Source organism: Ornithodoros turicata, chromosome 5 (assembly GCF_037126465.1).
Source record: "Ornithodoros turicata isolate Travis chromosome 5, ASM3712646v1, whole genome shotgun sequence".
NCBI classification, from domain to species: domain Eukaryota; kingdom Metazoa; phylum Arthropoda; class Arachnida; order Ixodida; family Argasidae; genus Ornithodoros; species Ornithodoros turicata.
Window position 1 is genome coordinate 8,051,946 of NC_088205.1, and position 20,105 is coordinate 8,072,050.

The following is a 20,105-nucleotide window of genomic DNA, read 5'->3' on the forward strand; positions in this document are numbered from 1 at the left end:
ATATTAGGAAAGTGAGTCAAACGGTTTCGTGGGAAGCACCTGTAACGCGCGTGTCAAATAGAGCTGGCCCATGGTCAGTAAACAAGCTGTTTGATAACGTTCGAAACAAAAGATAAGCAAACAGAATCAGTCCATCCTAGCGCAGATATGGGAGTCCGAGACTCTTTTATTGCTTTTGTTTCGCATTCAACTCGGGAAGGGTCCCGCGCTGAAAATAATGCGTGGCCCAGAGGAGCAGGATTTCCTGTCACATGATGTTTGTGTGTGTGCTTGTGCCAACATTGACCAGCCACAGTCAGATAGATATCTACCTTCATGCTCTTGAACTCGCACCGCATTGTGGTAATGCCTTCTGTTCTTCTTTATTCTTTTTTTTTTTTTTTTTGAGAGAGGTGCCAATATTTTCCTTCTTTCGTCCGTGATCCATCGGCGTCCTTTTGTAGCCGGCTCCCTGTATACGTCGCACCACAAGCGCCATATTACCACTCATAGATGAGTAGCTCGAAGAAAGTAACCCACTTCCAGTTAGCCTCCAAAAATAGTGACTGAGTCACTAAGTTAAAGTAACTTAGTTACCGATAACTTGCGAGGGGTGAAAGACGGGAGCACGGGACACAATTAGGTATAGCTTAGCACTTTTGTTGTATTAGGAGTTCCGCCTACCCTTTCCAGTCGGTATGCAGTGCCCACAAGGCCGACTCTGAACGTTGCTTGCTTGTTTGCTTGTTTAGCTAGTTGGTTCGTTCGTTTCCCTAGCTTTAGAACTGTACTGCCGCAGCACAGTTATATACCGTGTTACAAACAGGGGATTTTCAATGGGCTGGAACGGCACAAGTGGAGTTAGTTTCTAAGGCCACGCATCATGGCTGCGTATGACAAGGTTCGTGGAATTCCTGCACTCGTAGAAAAAAAAAAAAACGGTGGAGTAGTTACACCTTTTAGGAGATAGTAGTTGTCGCGTTTGTTGGTTGCAAGGTTCTACCTGCTACCTACGAATGATGGGGTTACCGCTAAGGCCTGTTCCGACATATAGCTGCGCGCTAATATAGCGCTACAAAACAGCACGCAAAAACAGCGCTGACTGTTATCGGACGGTTCACACTTGCAAAACGGCGCAAGCTCTATAATTTAGTGGAAGTTATCGTTTCCGGTCTCTCCCATCATGACGCCTCCAGAGTTCGACAGCGTTGGACGGAAAAATTCGATCAACTGATTGAACCCCTTATCAAGAAGGACAATAAGAAAAATTATCAGACATTTTGGATGACACACTCGCCGGTTCCAATGCGGTCGCCATGCAGTGAAATGCGGAAGCAAAACAGCTCCACGACTTCCGCGACGTCACCACTGAAGGGCCTCCTCATTGGCCAACACGAATCTAGTGCTAATATTAGCGCTGAAAAAGTTGACTGGATCTCAACTCCGGCAAGCTCTAATTTTTAGCGTTTTCGAGCACTGCGAGGAGGAAAATATCGCCCTATCTTGTAGCGCTATATATCAAATCGCTATATGTCGGAACAGACCTTAATTCGGTGAGCTAGGGGGGCTACGCCTTCTTGTCGCAATTTAGATGTATCATAATTGCTTTTATCTCCCTTTTACACCCTTTATCAGACGCTATGTTGACCGGGGTGGTAACTATAGAAGTTACCACCTTTTCACGCCGTTTTTTCTCGTAGAGTGCGGTCGGCAAAAACGACAGGGCATTTGAAGTCTCAACAAACCGACAATAGGGAGCTGACGCGTGAAAAATATTGCAATCCATAACTTAAAAACCCGAGACTAGGGGAGAAAAAAAACGACAACACATACAAGGTTTCAATTTGGTCACAAGGTCTTAATTGCAATACCTGAGTAACTTAGTTATAGTTACATTTTACAGTTACTTTAACGGAAATCGGTGACTATAGTTACAGCTACAAGTTACTTGTAACGTAATTTGTAGTTACTGCCCAAGTTGGCTGCAATGCCCTATAGTTACGATATGAAACATCGCATTTGACATGGCAGACACGTACAAAATAGTGCGCAAAAATATTTAAAATAAGATGCTAAGTACTCCACGTAAAAATTATTTAAGAGTGCAAAATACTCAAAACTGAAAGTAATTTGAGCAGAGTACTGAATACTCTAAAGTACTTTATTCTTTACTCTTTAAAGTACTTTAGTATTAGCAGTATAGTTGAAACGCGCATTGTGAACGTGGCCATACAAATGAAAGGAATAAGCTTCATCTTTTATATTCAAGGTCTTGGTGTCAAGAAATGTTTGGTGAATTTTGGTGAACTCAAGTAAACTTTGGTTATATGTTCTGACCCAAAACTTCGTAATGCCTTCTGCTCCGGGCTTTCCACCTCTGACGCGTGTTTATTGATTTGGTGGCCAAGGAAATGAATGCTGAGGTTCTCTTGTACCAAGCCTCTGAGGATTCACCGAATACCAAAGTTAAGGTTGGGGGTACCAAATACCGGAAAAAGCACTTAAATACTGTATTTTGGGTACGTACACTCTAAGAAATTTCGTTGAAAAACACACACATTTACATGAACCGTTGATGTAAAATTTTACAGAACCATTTGTAGACCTGCTTTAACAGGGCTGCTCGGCAAAATAGGGTCATACTAGTTCTTGCAGCAGTCAGGTACCCCTGCAGAAGAACACGAAGACCGAAGCAGGAATCAGGACTCGCCTAAATCGACAACTGTTGCTTTGAAGCAGGAACAGCGCAGGAACATTTCCAAGTGTCGACGGACGGACGCAGTGGCAACCGTCATGCCTTTCTCGTCGCCTGCCCTGCGGCCCTGTTGAAGTGTTGGTATGTATACAGCAATTTCTGTTCTCGTAGTGCTGGAAGGCTGTTGCAGCTGATAGCCCCGGTAATGGTGTGATAGTTTGCGCTTCTTCGCATGCAGTGCTTAAAATAGAAAATCGTGTTTCCTATACTTCTCATCCCGCAGGCGAAAATTAGACGCTGTCACTGGTGTTCGTAATGTCGGTTACTACAACCATTCATTTCGTACATCAGTTATGGCAGCAAAAGCAATGCCGCGTTCATGCTGTTGGTATTGTGTTGTGCTCGTGATTCTTGTTATTTTTGTTGTTATTGTGTGCGGAACATTTTGTTCACGCATTTTATTGAGTGTACCATAATTACTCATGTCGGTAGGTGTAAGTTACGCGTTCTTGTTCTTTATTTTTTTCCTACAGATGACGCACGAATATAAGCTGCAACATCGATGACTTCACGCACGATTTACGTTATGCATCAAAGGAAACATCTTCCATGTTGTGCGTCTGGATGCAATGTTAGACGTTTTCTTCATATTCGTCTTTCTCTTCTGATTGCCTAAGAAATCCTGCTTGTAAAAAGCAACAACTGCCGGCTCCAACTATTTCCAGTATCAAGGGACTGCAGGTACCAAGAGAATAATAGAGCACACTAATTTTTCTCCTGTAGGTAAGCTTTGTGCTGAGATTGCGTGAATGAAGTCATGTGTGCATGCGGCATTATGAAGCATATTATAGTAGTTGCTCTTGAGGCAGGACAACCATCAGGACTTCTCTGTTCCATACACGCCAGTCATATTAAAAATTGGTAAGTTATGTGCTGAAGTCGTGTTGAGCCTGGTGTGCTTTGCTGCACTATGAACCACATTGTATAGTAGTAGTGCACTTTGCGTTTCAGGCAGGATAACCACTCCGGAGTGTCTCTCTTCCACCCACGCCAGCAATATGATATTATCAATTGGTAAGTCTCGCCCCGCTCCCATGCAAAAGTTCTGGGAAAAGCATGGGAGAGATCATGAACGTGCTGAGAAACGCTCATACAAATAGCTTCCTCCAATGTATATATTATTTCCTGCTAACTATAATGCACAGAGTATAAAAGTATCCCAAAATGAGAAATTGCGCATATGGTTTGAGTAGCCATGGACCATATAGCCCTCGATCATATGCTGAGAGAACAATGTCCATCTTATCTACCTAGTACCAAAATTATAGTTGTACGGTTGCGCTGTCAAAACTCGTTGGATGCTGTTCAGCATTACTTCACCAAGGCTGGCATGGACATCTCGGCTGAGAAGACAGTTGTGCTCCCGTTCACGCGGGAACGCATGAGCGCCTTCCCTCTTTCGCTAGGCAATAATACACCCAGCCAAGTGAAGTGCCACAAATTCCTGGGTGTTATCTTGGATGCCAATCTCTCGTGGAGCGCCCATATCAGGTACCTGGAAGCGAAAGTTCAACGCTGGACCAATGTCATTTCTCACTTCGCTGGCGCTGCATGGGGGATTGATCAGGAAGCGCTCCTATCGATTCATGGGGCATTGGTTCGGGGAACCATTCTCTACAGCCTCACGGTCTTACACGGCATCTCAAGAACATCTGAACAGAGGCTTCGGTGTATATGTTTGCCAGAAGCTTGAGGATCTGCCTCGGTGTACCCCGTAATGTAATGGTCTTGTGGTCTTTCCACGTTCTTGAAGATTTTTTTACCTGTAAGAAGAAATCCTTCCAAGGTAGTGGGCAGAGTGCTGTAATTTTGATACAGAACCAGCACGTAATGTATAACTGGGACCCTGTAAGATTTACTTCGACCGGTTATAATGCAACAACACGAAAGCCTGTTGGCACAACAGACAATACTGGTTATATCAACAGTCCCTGTAAATTACAGGGATATAAACAGGGATATGTAAAAACAGGGATATGTAAACATTAACAGGACTCCTGGACTATTTTTTGCAGCACTTTCCTGCTAAAACAACAGAGAAATTTTTCTCAGTGTACTCAAGATACGTACAAGTCTGTGGCATGGCATATCCCATATTCCAAAGCTTCTGCTGTAGAAAGATGCACGATATCAGTATTAGTGTCCGTTATCTGCCGCTTACCACTGTCCTGAGGGCTGTACATGAGTGTCCAATAAACTGGTAAGGAGAGGCAAAGTGGCAGATTACGGTCCACCAGTGATAGAATTGTTTAGGACCACTGGATCTAGAAACCTCCGTTGCTGTATAACGGAACCAGAGATAGATATCTTCCACACATGCTACGTTGTCGCACGTATTCACAACCTCCAGGGTGCAGCGCACTTCATGACGGCAACAATTAAATGGTACGCGATTTATTCTTCCTTCTAAGAATTAGTGTTCAGCCTCGTAATATCAGTATTTTTTGCTGTGTAAATGTCTATTATCGTGATATATCGTGACTTGATGACTGCGCAGAGCGATCTTGCTCCTTGAAAATTTTTCTTTAGTTTTTAACTCCGTATTTTCTTTTTCTTTTTACATGGGGAGTAATGTGCACGAGCTTTGCTTTCTACTTCACAACCATATGCGTTTGCGTGTATTTGTAGTACGTGTGTGTATGTCAAAAACTTTTCTTCCCTCCAAAGGTGATTTTTCTAGTTCCCTCCCCTAAAAATGTCTATTCCTATAGGTGTGATTTAATACCATGATGGTACTCGTGCAGACTCTCACAGGGGTATAGAGCTGTACCCATATGGCATATAGCCCTTTGTTGATAAAATCTAAAGGTATAGATTTTTCTCTGAGTGTACGTATTATGCGCCTGACCAGGATATTGTATTCCAATGTCCAGTGTATCCGTACACCCATAGCTTAACAAAACAATCGGTTCGGCATTCATTTTCGGTTCACGTTTGAATGGAGCTTATCTGTCCTGTTGTCAGGAGATCGCTGATGATGCGCTCTTTAAACAACTATATACGCGTTAAATGACCTTTAGTGGGTGGCTATCGTGTGAGAGAGCAGCGCTTGCATTGTTCATGTAAGGGGCTTGCGCGTGTCATATCATGATAGCCTCTGCACATTGAAAATGGGAGGACCGTTTGTAAAGTGACGAGGGGAAGCACACGATCGAGGGGATCGTCCCTTATATGGGATTCCTCATTCTCGGCCATCCTCAAAAAGTCTGTCCGCAGCGGATGGGATAGATCCTTGTTTCTCCTTCTTTTTGTGTGTGTGTTTCGTAGTTTGCGCTCCCTTACGAATTTGAAGACCATTTAGACTAATATCACTGAACATCTAAGTTACGCCGAGGTGTAAAAAGGTCGTTCTTTTGTGCGTTTTTGCTTTCCCTTACTTACGGAAGTCTGTTAGTACTGGACATCTGAGGTTATCCCATCAATTTGGTAATTAATTAAGTTGTGATACAACGTAGAGCGAGTGTAACATGCTGTGTTTGTGATCACCTGTAGCACGATGTCGACGTGGCAGTTGGTGGTATTCGCTGCTCTACTGGCATCTGGCGTCTGGAGTGCTTCCACAAGGATCCGCTTGGAGAACCAGGGATACGTGGACATAGTCGTTACCATCGATCACCAAGTGCGCGAGGATAAGCAACTGATTCAGAACCTCAAGGTAGGTGGAATTGCATGAACCCCGTGTATCTCCGAATGCTCGTGCCTGTATTTGCTACTTGGCATCCATGCTTAAAACTCTGAGATTGCGAGATTCGTTGTGCACAAGTCAGGGTTTCAAGGATGGCTGAGGGCAACAATAAACTGCCGGTCAGTTATTGAAGTTCATTCGTTGTAAATTGCAATTTTCTTCATAGTTAGCGCTCTTGGTTGACGAATCGCGGGACTCGAAATTCAGGGAACAAATAGCGACGGCGAAATTCGCAAAAGTTAGTTCGTCGCGAAAATTGCTTCTTTTGTGCTAATGCAGGAAGCAAAATAAAAATAAGTCACGCTGGATAATTCAAACTATCTATTGAATAGTCTACCATGTCACGTGCTTCAAGAACTTCAGGCATCCGGCATCGCCATTCATAGACAATGAACTCTTCCATCTTCATATAACAACTATCCGCGCGAAGGAGACTGGGGAGGAGGGTTGCAACATAACCAAAATGTCTCACCCTACCCCATGGGGAGGGCAATATAGAAAATGAAAGTGGAAGATATTGAGGGGCAAAGTAGGAGGTGTGTATGCACTGTAACTTACAGAGAGAATAAAAACTTTATTTGAAAAGAACGTAAGGACTAGCAGTAAAATGGTTGTGGTCTTGCAGGCCATATAGAGCATTCAAGTTCGAAACCACCTGTCATCAGCCCGCCACGTCGCGAATAAATATATAGTCGGAGTCTGGGAACAAAAATAGTGACGATTTTCCACGTTGCCCTTGACAGGTTGTCTATCATTCAAAAGTACTCCACGTTTGATATACAAGAGGGAATTCCTGCTGGTAAATCTTGCTTGCCGTTGCTTGAAGTTACTAGTCATAGTTTGGCGCAACTGTAATTTATTTCACAGCTTGCAGTCTTTATGTGATTCTATAAATAATGATCATGCACCATTTTAGTGACAGCAGTAAAAAAAAAAGAAAAAAAGTCATTTACTCACTAACATTGAACACCTCTACCGACATGAAATTTCATCCACACGCGCACCTAGTCCTGCTCGATGGACATTTCGGAAGTTGCGGCAGTTTCGGGTCAGCGCTAAACATATCGGCCGTCTGGCTGTCAAGGCTGTCACCATCATTCATTGAGGGCTGATGGGGTCCGCTATAGGTGGCGAGCAGCCAGTTGGAGAGGCGACACCATGCGTACACTCGTTACGATTTATTGATTTCGCTCTCAGAGCATACAAACGGAGCTTCAACAAGGCGGTAAACATGTCCATCCGTGTCACTGGAAAGCAGAGGGTGGCGGTGTCACCGACGATCTCACAGATAAGATATCATTCATGTTTGATATGGCCACGTTTACCTTGTTATACTGATAGCACTATTCAATTCTGCACGTGCCCAAAAGGGTCGTACAGACTAAACGCAATAGCCCTCTACCCGAGAAACGTCATCATGACGTTGGTAGGCAAACCGAAACCGGAACAAATCGGAAGGGGAAGGATGGGTTCCGCGAATGGGCATTTGTTCGCTGCCTCCTATTGAAGGAAAAGTAGGACCGAAGGCAGGGCCGGTGCTAGGGGTGCGCGGGGCCTGTTTCACACAATTAAGTGCATACTTGATATTTAAAAAAAACGTTGAGGGCTTCGTGCGTGGGGCCTATGCAAGTGGCCCCCTCTATCACCGGCCCTGACGAAGGTCGCGACCGTTTCAGGAACCATGGCAATCCCCTCAAGACCGTGGCTTTCAGGCGCGACTAGCTCGTTCGCCTCTAGCTTCGAGCGTAGTTGAAGTCTACCAAATTGATGGCGCTGTCGAACACTATGACGTCATTTGTTTACGAACAGAGAGAGGTATCTTGCACGGCTTAGGGCCAGTTCTCACTTGGCGACGCCCGACGCGGCGTCGTGAGCGGGCGGCGGAAGTAGAGGGGCATTTCCGCCGCCCGGTCAACGCGCACGATTTTCATGTTCCCACCACAGTGGCATTCCGTCGTCCAAAGCAGACGAAGAATCAGGAGGCGTGGCCTTTCTGTGGCACCTAATTGGTCGCCAGCAGTCGTTCTCGGCAGCTCTCGCCGACGTCGTGAAAGAAGGTCCGCATGTCAGTTTTTTTGGCTCGACGTCTCTCCTCTCCCGACTCCGGAAATGCGCGTCTATTTCCGCCGCCCGCTCACGACGCCGCGTCGGGCGTCCCCAAGTGAGAACTGGCCCTTACCTCGCATGCTTCGCCGAACACCGTTCCCGCGGACCAGTGTTGCCGCAGCAACTAGCAGGAAACTCGCTAGAAAAGCTTCAAAAAGTCGCCAGGTGTCGCTAGGTGAATTCGTAATTAATAAGTAGTAAGGGTAGTAAGTAGGGGTAGTAGTAGTAAGTAGTAAGTAAGTAAGTTGTAGTAGTAAGGGTAGTAAGTAAGTGGGGGATAGTAACAAACGGAGCAGCTCCGCTGCAGATAGGGGGGCAAAAATTCGTCCACTAACACTGTCAATGACCAACGGACGGCTGCCGCGATTGGAGAATCCCATTGACGGCGCGCCGAGTCCACCACCAAGCGGAAAATAGGATTTTTCCGCATTGCCCCGCCGTTCTACTTTACCCCGCTTCTTCTTCTTCTTCTTCTTATGGGTTAAGTTACACCTACTGTTTCCTCCTGTCCCGTCTCTTTCGCGCGTTGTTATATAATGAATTTCACTCAGCTCGCACAGCTTTCCTTCTTCTTCCATCTTCCTATAGGATTTGCTGACCAGTACGTCAGCGTTCCTTCACCGAGCTACAAGAGAGCTGGTGTACCTCAAAAGCGTCACCATCGTCTTACCTCACACGTGGTCTAATGACATTCCGTCCGAGTTCATCTCGGGAGACATGTTCTCCAGTGCAGACATCCAGATTGTCAACAGCCAAGAACGCGCGCCGTACACGGTGCAAGCGAAGGGATGTGGAGAACGCGGCGAATACATCGTCTTGCCGTCACAGTTTGTGGGCAATCTCACCACCGCTACCAAGAAAGAATTCAGGAAGCCTGGTACTATGCTCTCTTTGATTTTGGAATTGAAACTTGAAATCGATTTCTATGTCGTTTACAGAGCAAGTGATGACGCACGAATGGGCCCACTTCAGGTATGGAGTCTTCGATGAATTTGGCTCGCCGGGAGACGCTCAATATCCTTCGATGTACGTTCGGGATGGACAGGTAATTTACGAGCGCTGATGACATGAAACTTCCACTCGAAGCGCCAGTGTGTGTTGGAGGTTCCGTTTAGGATTACTCATATAGGTGGCGTGCACGTGACGTCACACCATATGTAGCTTTACCCGTGCTTTTTCCCTTTTTCTGGTGAACCGGCGTACCCCAGTGCACCCCACCTATACCGTACTTTCAATTCCTAACTTCGATTCATTAGGAAAGTACATCTCAAATATCCACAAAAGAAATCCATGGAGCAATCCAGACAGAACACTATCTCCTGCGGACGTTCGAAATAGATCCCAACGTACATGTCCTGAAATGGATATCAGATGGACATCTCTAGGAGCTACATGAATGGACATCTCTAACCGTACATTCGCCGGATGTACCGTAACGGCTGTTTGAAAAATTGTCCGAATAGGGTCCCTGACGGGATGTTGCATGGAACATTATCACAGGAGAGAGAGAAACGTGGCAAGGCGTGAGTTCGACTTTCGCTGAATCAACCGAATGTCTCAAAGCAAACGCAGTAAGAAACACAGACGTTATCGTTATAGTGAGCTACTGTACGCCAAGCAGTCCAGTGTTATCGGTATACGCAATCGCATTAAACTTAAACACCTCACTCTTTAGTTTGACTCGCAGGCGAACAGGGCTCTCGAATTCGTGGAAGCTCGCGAGACAAGCAATATATACTTAGTATCTGCTTTCGCTTTGGAACGGTATGCCACTGCCTTTCTAAGTGCTCTTCATGGTTGTAAGAGGTTTTTTGCTTCTTAAAACTTTGTGCTAATCGTCCGTAACGGAAATACCAGAAACAAACAAATTAAGAGGTGCAACAGAGAAAGAAAGATGCATTGGCCGAAGCTGAAACAAAATGGCAGAAAAAAATGCCTGCAGGCCTAGTAAGAAGCTGTCCACTTTCGCAGCAGCTGAATAAACAGTAATAATAATAATGAGAAAACACAGGGCTCTGAGCACGTACGCAAGTAAGCCCGTGCAACGTCACGGCGTTTCCTTGTAACTTCCTGTGAGGACAAACGACGGATATTTGTGGGAAGTGCAAACCGTGGCCACTCGGAGATGTGGGGGACGTCCGGCGTAAAAATGTCTGTCTCCTAGGGAGATCCGAATTTTCGGGAAAAGATATCCCCCAGGAACACCACGGGAAGTTTTGTTCCGTTTGGGCGTCGGGCGTCATCAAGACCTAGGGTCTCTTCGATTTGGCTCCACTCGCTCAACCAGTTCAGGCGGCTCAGCACTTCCGTATTCGCTTTGTCAATGCCGCTCGCGCCCTCTGCAATCTCGTATTTGTTTTGTAACGCTGCAGCACTATAGTTCTGCACCAGTTCACGGACGGCTGCACTTGCTGGATAGGAAGTGCAGTACGAGTGGACACGGAGCAGACAACGCGGGTTCGGCCGCGTCAGTAGCATGGATGTCCCCCTTTCCTGCAGCAAGACAGTGGGCAAGGCATACGAGTCAATGAAGTTGCATGATCGCGATAAACGCTTGGGTAGTGATAATGCGGTTATATTTTGAGACCTAACCGAACTCGAATTTTCGCCTGTTAAGGCTGATGATGATTGAAAGAAAAAAATGGGGATTGTAGCCCTCATCACGAGGGCCGGCTACCCCAGATCCCCCCCCCCCCCCCCGTTAAGGCTTATTCACATTACTAGACGCCCTGCGAGGACCCTGCGAGGACCCTCATGAAGACGCCTCACCCTCACCTCACGACGATGAGGTGAGTGTGAGTGAGGCCTGACCACGCTGAACGTTCCTCACGAGGACAGTCGTGAGGCATTGTCTCTCATGAGGCCCACCGTGAGAGCCCTCATGAGGCCAGTCGTCGCAAGGCCGTCAATACGTGAGGGTACAACATATTCTGTGAGGAGCCTCACGGATGAGGCCGTGAGGCCCTTTGTGAGGAACCTCACGGATGAGGCCGCGAGGCCTTTCGTGAGGAACCTCATAGATGAGGCCGTGAGGCCTTTCGTGAGGGACCTCACATTTGAGGCCATGAGACCTTTCGTGAGGAACCTCACGAATGAGGTCATGAGGTCTTTTGTGAGGGGCCTCACGGATGAGGTGACGGGTTCGGGCTCCTCTTTGTTGATGCCAAACACTAACGTTAAACCTCACTGTGATAGTAACAACTGTTACCAAATTTATCCGAGCACAGCACGAAACCCTATAAACAGTTTAATGCCGCGCAGTATCATTAGTACCAACCACCGACACAGTAGTTCAACGCCGACGTGTCACGTGAATATGACGGAAAGTTCTTTTGAGGCTCATGTGCCTTCTAGTGACTTGAAGACACGTCAGGCGATGAGGGTGTTCACGAGGCGAGAGCTCGTGAGGATGAGGGGTCGTGAGGCCATGAGGGCCCTCATGAGGTGAGAGCACGTGAGGATGAGGACTCGTGAGGCCATGTGGGTCCTCATTAGGCGAAAGTACGTGAGGCGCCGTGAGGACATGATGGCCCTCATGGGGTGAGGACACGTGAGGATGAGGACCCTCATGAGGTGAAGATACGTGAGGCCATAAGTGTTGTGAATAGCCTCATGAGGTGAAGGCATGTGAGGATGAGGATGGTGAGGCCTCTCGGGATACCGATGCCCTGAGGTGAGGCTTGTGAAGGCAAAATATAAAATGGAATGTGAGGGTGAGGACGACTGAGGTTTAGTTACTGGTGAGAAAAATTTGGTGAGGGTGAGTGAGGCCGCAGGAAAATGCCCACCTATGCAATACACAACAAATATACCGTCTTTCCTTCTTTTTCATGCAGAAAAAGCCCAATGTCTGCAGCGATAAGATCGCCGTTAGTCTCCAGACGGATAAGGGTGAACCCTGCGACTTAGTGGAAGGATCTCCTCAAGAAGACTGCATCGATTTCTCGCCCGTCGATGAATTCACCCAAGCATCGTCTTCCATCATGTTTATGCCGGTGCTTTCATCGGTATGCCAGCATGCTATTGTGCTTCCTGGGGTTTGCTTTTCTGTTCCTCGTCCTGCGGGAGGTCTAAGACGTGCATAGACCCGATGTTGCCAACAGCTTCTAGATGGAGAAAAGAAAAGATGAGAGAGAGGCACCAGAGAAGGACACGTGGAATATACCCCTCCTTGCCGCGTCTTCTCATGTTCTGCCCTCAACGGCCACTATAGTGAGTTTTAGTATACCGTTGATAAAGTTATCGTCTCTATCGGAACCAATCGCACTCGTGCGTGACTCAGAATCTTATCCACTGATTGGTTCCGGTTGATACGGTGAGACGCTAGCCACGTTATCAACGGTCTGCTAAAACTCTCTTATATCCCAAGGGGACGATAAGAAAATTACAAGAGGGAGTAAAGCTTTGTCCCAACGATATTCTTCTGGTGAATTCTGCGATATACGCAGATTCACAGAGCAGTCGAGCGTCTTCTACGGGCTTTACGTATACACGATGAAACTATCGGACGAAGCAGCATAGACATGGACAAGGAGAGAGGTAGACAACACCACTGCTTCGCTGCTGTCCGATAGTTTCATCATGTCTGTCTACCAACCACCCCACCTTCGTACGCTTGTGCAGTTTACGTATACAACAGGCGTGTAACCGCACTTTATTGTTGTGAATCATCGTTCTTTTTTTTTGAGTGGATTTACGAGTGTAGATCATCGTTGCCGAGCATGAAGACAATCGTTGCCCATAACAGGTCTACACTTTCTGCGACGATGACGAGCACAAACACAACGCCGAGGCACCGAACCCACAGAACGCCTTGTGCGACTCGCGTAGCACCTGGGACGTCATTTCACACAATTCCGACTTCAACGGGTAAGAGGCATGTTCTCTTTACACAAAGCAGCTATTCACTAGCCATCGAATCACTTCTCTTCATTGGATACTTGCACGTTCCACGCGCCCCCCTCTTCCAGAATCGACAACCCTGTCACACTCGAGCCAACGACATTCAGAGTACTCAAGGCACATGTCAAGCAGAGATGTGTTCTTGTACTGGACACTTCGACAAGCATGATGGTAAGTAATGTGTGGCCCCAAGTTCCTGGTCAGAGGCGAGCATTATTTTTTTCTAACGTTTCTCTCAACAGCTTAAAAACCGGCTGGAAATCATGCACCGTGCCGCGGCGCGTTACATCCAGGACTTGGTTCCCGACGGCACTGAGCTGGGCATTGTTGTCTTCAATACCAATGCCACCATCAATGCGTACCTTACTGAGATAAATCGCAACACGAGGGCAGCTCTGATAAGCAAGTTACCCCGGACTACTGATGGCATCACAGCAATTGGAAAGGGCCTTCTGGAGGGCGTTAAGGTAATATATCGTAAATCAAAAAGGGATATTAAACGGTAGGAGCAACTTATTTATTTACACATGATAACAAGACTTTCGTGCACTTCTTCAGGTTACCTGGATGGTACCAGGTGGATCAGGATGGTAACCTGAAGAAGTGTAGTCTCGTGCACGAAAGCCTTGTTACCATGTGTAAATAAATAAGTTGCTCCTACCGTTTAATATCACTCTTTGATTTACCTACCACCGGCAACCTGACATCGCCTATTTTTCTGCCTTAATATATCGTAAGTAACGTATGTCGTATGGTTCTGAGAGTGCCCTTCTAAAGTCATTTTGTAAATGAGAACGTCACTAGGAACTGACTGAGGAATAGCTCATCGTTGTTGGACCGTAATGTCCGTAAAGTCTGTAATGAGCGTTTAAGAAGGGTACATCCACATCTCCGGATGGAATTTTCTCCGGTAGCACGATGCTTTCTCTCTATAGCTCTCTCCCTCATTCATACTCTCCAACTTGGTACTTTATTTGGTATTTTTCTATAGGAAATGCGCGTTTGCGGGGAAATAATAAATATTTTTCGTAGCTAACCTTTCTCTTTCTCTTTTTTTTTTCACCCACAAACGCGTTTGGAGTTTTGACTGGGTCGGCACTAACCTCTCCATATTTTTCTTTCTTTTTCCAATCCAATCAAATCCAATAAATCTTGCCTTTCAGTAGTACCAACTAAGCGATGCCGTATGGCCCTCCAGACAACAAAATGGCACAATAAATCCCAACAAAGGACGATACGTTGTTATTGTGAGCGCTACGCTGTAGACGAAATTAAAATCTTTTTCTTTTCAAGGTCCTCGAGCAGAACGCTACAAGCATCGAGAACTCCGTTATCATTTTGATGTCAGATGGCGAGGAGAACGTCCCCCCTCTCATCAGGGTAGTCATGCCCGAGTTGCTCAAGAAAGGTGTGATAGTGCACACCCTGGCTTTGGGATATGATGCGGACAAAGGGCTGGAAGCCCTGGCTCTCGCTACTGGAGGCAGGTCCTATGCGGTAACCAACGAAAAGACGTTCGTCTTGGAAAACTTGGAGAAGGCCTTCTTCTCTGCCTCCACGGCTCAACGGCCGATAGAACAGAAGCCTGTCACTGTGAGTGGAGTACAATCTTCAAAGGGAAACGATAAGAAAGTAACAGAGACATACAGAACACACGCAGAAAAATATGCCCTAAAGGTGGCACCGCATGGCGCGTATAGTCAACGCCACCTAGATACAGGAGGCCTGCTTATTGCCATCTCTCCCTCCTTCGCTTCGTGGACGTATAAAGTCAGAATTCGACAGCTACTGCTGCGATTCGCCAAATTCTCGCCGAAAATACCGCGAATTTGAGAACTTGCAAATTATTGCACCTAACTTATGACCTGTAGACTTGAATCTGTTGACAAAAAAAGTGCAACATGCTTTTGAGAAGGATATGGGACCTTTTTGCGCCTTATTTCGTAGTTTTTGTCATTTAGCACGCGGGGGCGTTCAATCACAGCTCGCAGACGACGGTGGTTCGTCTGGTGAAAGCACGCTCCTGATTGGCTATGGCCGTTGAAAACAGGATCCTGATTGGCTAACTCTTAGTTGTTATATACGTCACGTCGACGAGTGAGTAGGTGATGGTGATGGTGAAAGGGCTCGCCGTTGTCGTCCACACAGAGGTGGACAACGTCGCGACTGGGGGAATGTGCGTCCTGGGCCGACTTCTAAGGGAACCGTGTTGTAAGGTAGTGAGTAGGCTTTTTCTGTCTAGGTGTTGTTGGTATAGCCTATCAGCGCGAGAAACGCGCCACGCTCAGCGCAAAATTTCACGCAAAGAACCGGCTTTTAGCGCGTGTTCGAACGCGTCAACGGCCTGTTAATATTTCACGCGGACGCCAACGTGGCAATCACCGCGTGGCATGTGCATCACTTTCCGGTTCTGCAATTCATGAAAACCGTTGTGTTTCGATTTTGACGATGTATGCACCGGTGTTGTATCGTTGTCAATGCAGGCATCTCAAAAAAGCTTGTCATACTTCAAGATAACGGGAGGTAGACGCGAACTCGTCGCTATTGAGATATTAGAAGTCAAGAATACAGAAACGTATTCAACACGACTGTTCTGTAGAGTTCGACGTAGACTTCGCCCATCGCCGCCCGCGTTCCGCGCCGATAGCGAGCGTGGCTATGGCTTGCCCGTGCGAAGAAACTTTGATCGTTGTTGGCCAGAAGGAAATTGGTAGCTTTGCCTTGTATAGTTCATGCAGTGGTCCGCGTCTTTGCTCTTTCCGTCTGGGTCGAGTCTCAGAGAATAATCAAACCGAGTCACACTCTCGGCCGTTGGCTCAATAGAAAGCTCTCAAAACCTGCCGACGAGGTCCTGTAGCTGGCAGTGTGCAACTTTGAATGCTCAGTTCCAAACGTTTGCCAATCATGAATATTGAAATGCACGGTTACTAAAGTTTGAGAGGACCTGTAGGTAAAAAGGTGTTTACCGAGCGCTACACGCGTGACGTGTGCTTGACGTGGGAAAGCTCGTTTTATTTTGTTTTGTTCGTAACAATGACGCAGCGTAGCAGAAGCAATGCAGAGTGGGGCTGGAATTGTTGTCAAACACAACCCAAGCAGCACAATGTACTGAAAGTCGAGTGCAATAGGGGTGGACGGGTAGGTGGAAGGCCTTGAACACACTCGTAAAACTAAAGAACATTGATAAGACACATACCGTCCACCCCTATTGCACTCGACTTTCAGTACATTGTGCTGCTTGGGAAATGAGCGTACTGCTCTGTATTCTATCAATATCAACATAAAGTTCTTGTTGTGTAAACAACCGCGTATGCACAACATCCCTGAAGAGACAAATAATGGGCTCTCGTATTCGCCAAGTGACCCACCGATGTGCGTTTCGCACCTAATTTTTAAATAGGAATAACGCCGTGATGACGCCGGCCGGTTCCTTGGTCTCCTTCGAGGCTGAGCATGAGGCGTCCTATAACAGAGGTCCTGTGTATTGGTCCTGTATAGTCCCTTTCTCTCTTTCTCCTCTACTTAAGTGGAGTTCGGTCAGTGGTTTATGCAAAATTTCAAACACGGGGGAAGTCACATTGTGATTACAGCTCTACATGCCATTGTCGATATGTGTCGAAGCTCAAGTAACAAAGGCTCCGTTGTTTGGGGGATGTACAGAAAAGAAATGGCGGGAGTATGGAGATGCCTGGACAAATCAAGGAGCCCGGTGAATCTCATCACTATATAGTTCTACAAGAAAATGGCTTCCATAGCATCTGAAATACACTGTTTGCAGCAGTTTCCGTAAGAAATGCCGCAGAGTGTATGTGTTCCTTGTCAAGTTCTGGGTCTGGATATACATAAGAGCTGATATACATAAGAGGATACATAAGAGAGGACATACACAAGAGCAACTAACAATACAAGCTACGTGTTACTTACGTGCAAGGTTTCTTTGCCACATTGTTCCCAGTTGGTAAACAAGGTGATTCCTCTGGAGGGCAACACGACGTCACTCTTCGTCACCGTCGACAGAGAACTTGGAAAGAACCTAGAGTTCCTCGCTTCTGGAGGAGACGGAGCCACAATGACAGTGATAGCCAAAAGCCCATCAGGAAACACTTATATTGGAAAGTACGATAAGGACCTCAAGCGTCATAAAGTGTACGTGGGTGACATCGTGGAGGTACATACAACCACTTTTCTCAGCAAGATTTACAAAAAAAGATTTTAACGTGAATCACAACCACGACTCTTTCAGCCTGGAAAGTGGCAAGTGGATATCAAACATGATAACCCATCTAGCAACGAATCTGTCTCTATCACTGTGGTATCTGAAGCCAAGGACCCACAGGATCCTCCCGTTCGTATGCGAACCTTCTACAGCACGACAGATCTTTCCTATGCACGAGCTTCGACGCAGTTCAAGATCTTCGTCGAGTTGAAAAAAGGAGAGCAAGTCGTCAAAGGAGCGCACGTTGTAGCAACTGTTACGACTCCACGAGGCGACCAGGTTCCCGTGGTGCTTAAGGACAATGGAGCAGGTGAGCTTCCGGGGCATAGACGTAAACTTTCTTGTTTAATCGAGAGTTTTCATCCGTTTATTTCAAGGTGCCGACATTGTTGGAGGAGATGGTATCTACTCAGGTTTCTTCGCCAACTTCAGCAGCTCTGGCCGGTACTCGGTTGAAGTTCAAGCATACGGCGACGAAAACACCAATCTGATAGCACCCAAACGTCCTTCCGGTTCGACTTCTGGTATGGGCTCCTACTGTCATAGCCCTTTATATATCATAGAGTCGAAGTGCACTAAGCCAGCGTTTTCCACTAGCACCGTCGGTAATTTTACGTAGGTAATTGTTATCCGCTTTTGATGTCGCTTTCAGGAGGACACAAGGCCCGCAGAAGTGTGGAACCATTCGCTTTTGAAAGGTACGAAAACGCCGGAGTCTTTGTTGTGAAACACGTAGAGCCAGCTCTGGTCTACCCTCCGTCCCCTATACGGGACCTTCGTGTCGAACAAGCCTTGTACTTGGACAACGGTACAAGGGCAGTCAGCCTGAAGTGGACCTCTCCTGGAGCCCACTTGGACGAAGGAACTTGTAAGCAGACATTTGCAAGACATTGTTCTTGTGGCATAAGAACTCTGTGTGAATGTGCGCTACGCCCATTCCGCATGTTTTTCTCTAGTGGCGACGTCACAACACGTGCTACGCACAGGTGAACCTATGGGCATGAACTGCGCTATCACTCTACGGTTTTAGTACGATAACGGAAATTGCTCATATAGTTTGTGGTGACAGGCACGATAAACTTACTTAAATATATTTTTAGGCCACAACCTCACTATCATGGCCAGCCGTGATCGAACTGTTCTTCAGAGAGAAGGCACGACGGGTGACTTCTACAGGGTCACGGAATATGATGTGGTTAACGGCACTCTCCGCCCTCTGCAATCTGGAGAACCCCATGAAGTGACCTTCCTTATCCCGGACACGTGGTTGCCTCCGAACAAAAGCGCTCATGATGTGTATTTCACCGTGAGCACCTGGAACTCCGACGGGATCAAGTCCAACCGGTCCAACATCGCAACAGCCAACTTCTTTGAACAGAGTGAAAAGATCGTAGTTCCGTCAACGATACGGGACCTTCGTGTCGAACAAGCTTTGTACTTGGACAACGGTACAAGGGCAGTTAGCCTCACGTGGACCTCTCCTGGAGCTCGCTTGGACGAAGGAACCTGTAAGCAGACATTCTTGCAGACATTATTCTTGTGGCATAAGAGCTCAGCGTTTATGTGCTTTAACGTTGCTTTCAAGTCACATAAACGCTCAATACGCATGTTTTTCTCTAATGGGGATGTCAGAATAAGTGCTACAGAAGAACCTATGGACATGAACTGTGCTACACTCTACGGTTCTAAACGATAACGAAAATTGCTCATATATTTTCTGCTTACAAGCACGATAAGCTTTCTTCAATATATTTTGTAGGCCACAACCTCACTATCACCGTCAGCTGCAATCGAACCGTTCTTCAGACACGTGACATGCCGGGCGACTTCTACACGGTCACGGACTATGACGTGCTTAATGGCACTCTCCGCCCTCAACACTCCGGCGAATCCCATAAAGTGACCTTCCTCATCCCGGACTCGTGGTTGCCTCCGAACAAGAGCGCCCACGATGTGTACTTCACCGTGAGCACCTGGAACTCCGATGGGATCAGGTCCAACCGGTCCAACATCGCGACCGCGAACTTTGAAATGGTCGTCGTGGAAAAGGAGTTGAACATTTGGGAGAAAATCTTGGAATCCAAGGCTGCCTTGTACGGCGTCTCGGCTCTCTTAGTTGGGGTCTTGTTCGCCGTGGTTGTGCTTCTCGTCATCAACATCTTCGCGAAGAAATCATCGTCTTCAAAAGGCATGGAACGAGTCGCCGTATTTCGAGCTGCTCCGGCGAAGTATGAGGTGGAAAAGGCTTGCACATGAACCTGAACTCACCCTGATAACGATTTACTTGCATTATCCAATGGCTCCCGTTTTTGCGATGGTTATATGATTCCAACTGGTCCTGTGATGAAGCGACTGCTATACACCACAGAAGCGGGGCAGAAGAGCGTGTTTCAGTTGAAATCCCAGTGAAAGGCGTTCCCGGCCGGCGAGGCCGCCATAAAATATAGTGAAGTTGTTATCAA

The 20,105-nt window shown here is 46.8% G+C and overlaps 1 protein-coding gene across 2 annotated transcripts; it reads left to right on the forward strand.

Annotated features, from left to right (window-relative positions):
• Positions 1–5,063: 5,063 nt before the first annotated feature.
• LOC135393927 (calcium-activated chloride channel regulator 1-like) lies at positions 5,064–20,105 on the forward strand. Of its 2 annotated transcripts, none has more exons than XM_064624278.1 (15): positions 5,064–5,119; positions 6,227–6,389; positions 9,114–9,402; positions 9,464–9,570; positions 12,362–12,532; positions 13,273–13,394; positions 13,496–13,598; positions 13,670–13,894; positions 14,721–15,020; positions 17,383–17,595; positions 17,671–17,953; positions 18,021–18,167; positions 18,296–18,511; positions 18,744–19,151; positions 19,403–20,105. In XM_064624278.1, the coding sequence occupies exons 1-15, from the start codon at positions 5,100–5,102 to the stop codon at positions 19,897–19,899; spliced, it is 3,264 nt and encodes a 1,087-aa protein (XP_064480348.1). In that variant the 5' UTR covers positions 5,064–5,099; the 3' UTR covers positions 19,900–20,105. The 2 variants fall into 2 exon arrangements, with proteins under 2 accessions (XP_064480348.1, XP_064480349.1); XM_064624279.1 differs by lacking the exon at positions 5,064–5,119 and adding an exon at positions 5,799–6,160.